This window comes from Mandrillus leucophaeus, unplaced genomic scaffold (genome assembly GCF_000951045.1).
Source record: "Mandrillus leucophaeus isolate KB7577 unplaced genomic scaffold, Mleu.le_1.0 Scaffold69, whole genome shotgun sequence".
Lineage (NCBI taxonomy): Eukaryota > Metazoa > Chordata > Mammalia > Primates > Cercopithecidae > Mandrillus > Mandrillus leucophaeus.
This window is the reverse complement of record NW_012107474.1, coordinates 3072492-3076833: the sequence shown is the minus strand read 5'-3', so window position 1 is coordinate 3076833 and position 4342 is coordinate 3072492. Positions and strand designations below refer to the sequence as shown.

At 55.2% G+C, this 4342-nt stretch overlaps 1 protein-coding gene across 7 annotated transcripts in view; it reads left to right on the top strand.

Annotated features, from left to right (window-relative positions):
• Positions 1-4342, top strand: part of PDE9A (phosphodiesterase 9A) — a 101574-nt gene that overhangs the window by 90415 nt on the left and 6817 nt on the right. For all 7 annotated transcript variants that reach the window (XM_012002559.1, XM_012002555.1, XM_012002554.1 and 4 more), the window contains 3 exons: positions 221-334; positions 3362-3466; positions 4196-4324. In XM_012002559.1, the coding sequence (XP_011857949.1) occupies positions 221-334; positions 3362-3466; positions 4196-4324 (348 nt within the window). The remainder of the gene's footprint in view (positions 1-220; positions 335-3361; positions 3467-4195; positions 4325-4342) is intronic.

The window sequence follows — 4342 nt, the reverse complement described above, 5'->3', positions numbered from 1 at the left end:
TGGATGGATGGATGGATGGATGGATGGATGGATGGATGGATAGATGTGTTTTTTGGGTGAATGGATGGATGTGTGGACAAATGGATGGATGGGTGATGGATGCACATATGAATCAGTATGAGGGATACATGAAATAATGTGTGCAGGGGGCTCAGTAGGCCTCCGTTGAATACTTGTTGGGATTATGCCGGTGTTAACGCTTTGTTCTTTCACTATTTAGGGAATGATCACGTTAATCTTGGCCACTGACATGGCAAGACATGCAGAAATTATGGATTCTTTCAAAGAGAAAATGGAGAATTTTGACTACAGCAATGAGGAGCACATGACCCTGGTGAGTGGCTTGTTCTGCCTGTGTGGGCAGCCAGGCGGTGGGCTGGTTGAGTGGGTCATCCATCCAGCTCACACTGGAAGCCAAGAAGCCAAAAGTATTAGTCTTGCCTTGAAACACGGTATCTATAAATCTGGTTTTCAAGGTCATGACTCTTACTAGGAAAGTCCCGGGCAGGGCCTCCCTCCTGACGGAGCCTCCTTCGTGGTCGGAGGCGGCACTCTCCCATTCCTCCATCTCTTTTGGATTTGAGGGAGATAAGTGGGTGAAGGCCATGCATCTCGCTCTGCTTTCCAGAGAATAAAACCAGCTCTCCCATGAAGGCACAGCCCCAGCCCATCTCTGTGGGGGCAACTCCAACACAGTCCCTGCTCCCCAAGCCGGCATCCCCCCCAGGCCCACACCATAGCCCGGCACCCCTCTATCACCAGGACAAGGTGGCCAGAGAAGGGGTAGGGGGCCTCCCCCATGAGAAGGCGCAGCATCTTCCTTTCGGAAAGGGCAGGCACTGGGCACCCCAAGGCACACAAGGACCAGAGCACGACTCATGCCTGGAATCCAGCACTTTGGGAGGCCGTGGCAGGAGGATTGCTTGAGTCCAGAAGTTTGAGACCAGTCTGAGCAACATTAGCAGACTCTATCTCCACAAAAAAAGAAAAACCAAAAAATCAGTGCATTCCTGTGGTCCCAACTGCTTGGGAGGTGGAGGTGGGAGGGTCGCAGGAGCCCAGGTCCAGGCTGCAGTGAGCCATGGTCGTTCCGCTGCACTCCAGCCTGGGCAACAGAGCAAGGGTCTGTCTCAAAAAACAGAGAGAGAGAGAGAGAGAGGTGCATGAGAACTGCTCTCCAGTCTTCAAAGAGAAAGCTGGTTTTGTGGAACCTTGTCTAAGCATCGGGTACACCCCTGGCATTCTTACTCTGAAATTTGATTGTTTAAAATCAATAGCATCGGCCGGGTGCGGTGGCTCCAGCCTGTAATCCCAGCACTTTGGGAGGCCGAGACGGGCGGATCACGAGGTCAGGAAATCGAAATCATCCTGGCTAACACGGTGAAACCCCGTCTCTACTAAAAAATACGAAAAACTAGCCGGGCGAGGTGGTGGGTGCCTGTAGTCCCAGCTACTCGGGAGGCTGAGGCAGGAGAATGGCGTAAACCCGGGAGGCGGAGCTTGCAGTGAGCCGAGATCCGGCCACCGCACTCCAGGCTGAGTGACAGAGCGAGACTCTGTGTCAAAAAAAAAAAAAAAATCAATAGCATCACTTTCCACCTCCAGAGAGGTTGAAAAATAGGGAACTCTTGGCTCAGGCTGAGCTTCTAACCACCCCTCCCCGTAGGTGGAGTCTTTAGGACTCAGCTCTCTGGAGCTGAGGTGCAGTTAATTCCCAAAGGCTGTTCGAGAGGACAGGAGCTCCCGCAGGCAAGGGCTGGACAGCAGGCAAACCTCCCCAGGCCAGGGCCTCCAGAAACCCCTTCCCCAAGAGGGAGACAGACGCATGGAACAGCTTCCTGGCAAGCAAGTTCCTCGCTCCCGAAAAACCAAGGGAAGGCAGGAGGCACCGCCTTGTCCTCATAGATATGAGGAAGGCAGGGATGGACCTGCAGGCAGGGGTGACCCACGCCCCACTGATGCCTTCTTCCTCCCTCTGAGGTGGGAGGAGAGGTCAGGGAAGAGACAGGGAGGGGCAGGATGCCGGAGGATCGGGTGCCAGGTGGTCAGGACCTCCGAGCCCAGCTGAAGGTCCCCACTCCCACCCCCAGCCTTACACACTGCAGCTGTGCAGACCAGCGGCAAAGCGAGGCTCAGAGCCCAGGCTTCCGTTTATCCCAACGACCGGCACCGGGCAGGGTCAGATGACAAGCAGCACAGCCAGGGATCCTCTCACTGCTGGGGAGCTCCAGACGGGGCTTCATGAACACTGGAGGACAGAGGTTGGGGGAAGGTCTCAGGAGGAAAGGTTCTGAGTCAAAGTGGGCCCCGATAAGGAGGCCTCCAAGGAGAGTGCAGGCTGACATGGGAGGTGTGAGGTGCAGGGAGTGTGGCCGGCAGGGCCTGGGACCTTGACCTTCCCCAGAGACAGTGCTGCCCTGGCCCTGTACCAGGTCTGGTGTGGGGACAGCTCCCCTTGACCTTCTCCAGAGATGGTGCCGCCCTGTCCCTGTCCTAGGTCTGGTGTGGGGACAGCTCCCCCAGGGCCTGCCAGGCACAGGCTAGTAATTGCCTCTGGTCTGGAGCCGGACTCCACAGAGGAGTCAAAGAAAGGCCTGGATGGCTTCCTGGGAACTGATAGGGTGGGGAAAGGAAGGGTGACCACAGCAGGGTCCCTTCAAGGTCCCGCCGAGGTTGGAAGGCAGGATCCACCAAGCATCGTGCAGACTGAACTGACCTGCTCCTCACCTAGTCACATTCCCCAAACCAGCAGGTGCAGCCCCACAGCCCGGGGCCATGTGCCTCAGCTGGGCTTTCCTGTCAAATCAGCTTCAGAGCCTGGACGGCAGCCAACACTTTGGCCTGGAAACCTGGTGATTCCAGACAGTCATTTGTGCCCGGTGCAGGCAGGGCTGCGGGACACCAGCCCTCCACGGTCTGTCCTATGGTGACATCCGGGCTAGTTCGGGTGGAAGCTGCTGCATCCCTGGGTCTACCCTATCTCCTCCTGAAGCTCCCATGGTGTGCCCAACCCTGGCCAAGCTCGGACGGAGCTACCTGTCCCCTGGGAAGATGAGCAGTGCACCCACCTGGGGAACAGCAGCAAATAGGGGGTGACCAGGCACGGGGCAGTGCTCCGGGGATATCACCTGGGCTGGGATGGCGAGAAGGGCTGGAAGGAGGGGACCCAAACAGGACCCTGAAGGTTCATTCTCCATTGAGAAGGGAGCCTGTCCTCCCTGAAGTCAGCCAAGCTCAGTTGCGTGGTCCAGCTGCACGGTCCTCCCTCTCTTCCTGCCTGTAATGGCACGTCCAGACCCGAGCAGCTCAGCAGGCCATGTTCTACCTCCTGTTACCTCAAGTCCAAAATCTCTTCTTTCAGCTGAAGATGATTTTGATAAAATGCTGTGATATCTCTAACGAGGTCCGTCCAATGGAAGTCGCAGAGCCCTGGGTGGACTGTTTATTAGAGGAATATTTTATGCAGGTAAGAGTCTTGCAGAGCAATCAAGCCTCCAGCCAGTCTTATTAACCCCACTTAGTAAGGGTTTGTGTGAAACAGCATGCCAGGGTGGACCCGCATGTTCACCGGGCCGCGGACAGTTCAGCCTCCAGAAAGCCTTCACAGGAGGCATCCATCAGAAACAAAATAGGTTATAATTTGAGACCTGAAAGAGAGTGACAATCCAGAAAAGCTAATGTCCTAAAACTGCTGCCTGTCACTGCTAATTGAACCATTATTAGAAGCAGCCTTGTCAAGCCAATTGCCTGAAAGTCAAGAAGCAAGAATTGCAGAGGCAGGAGGGGCCCCGAGAGGGCTGAGACCCAGCAGGTCAGCTCACGCAGATGGCCACGGGGAAGATCGGGGACGTAGAAAACCAAGCCAGCTGAAAACAACCACCAAATGTTAATACAGCAGCTTGATCAAGCCTAGGAGAACCCGGGAGGCTTTCTGCAGGACGCCTCTGCCATCTGTGTTACGTGCAGCTTACCTCTGTCTGTCTCTCATCTCGGTCTTCCCAGCTAGACCTGCATGCCCAGCTCTGTTTAGCACTGAGGATACTGTCGCCCTCGCCTTGTTCTTTACTGAGACACATTTGTGGTGTGGTTTGGTTGGTTGGTGGTTAACTGGCGCATCTTGTCTTTCTCTGAGAACAGCCATCTGGTTCCGGGGCATTTCTGTCTTTAATGTCGCTATCTGCTGCATTCCCTGCAGAGCGACCGTGAGAAGTCAGAAGGCCTTCCCGTGGCCCCCTTCATGGACCGAGACAAAGTGACCAAGGCCACAGCCCAGATTGGGTTTATCAAGTTTGTCCTGATCCCAATGTTTGAAACAGTGACTAAGGTGAGTAACTGTTACCAC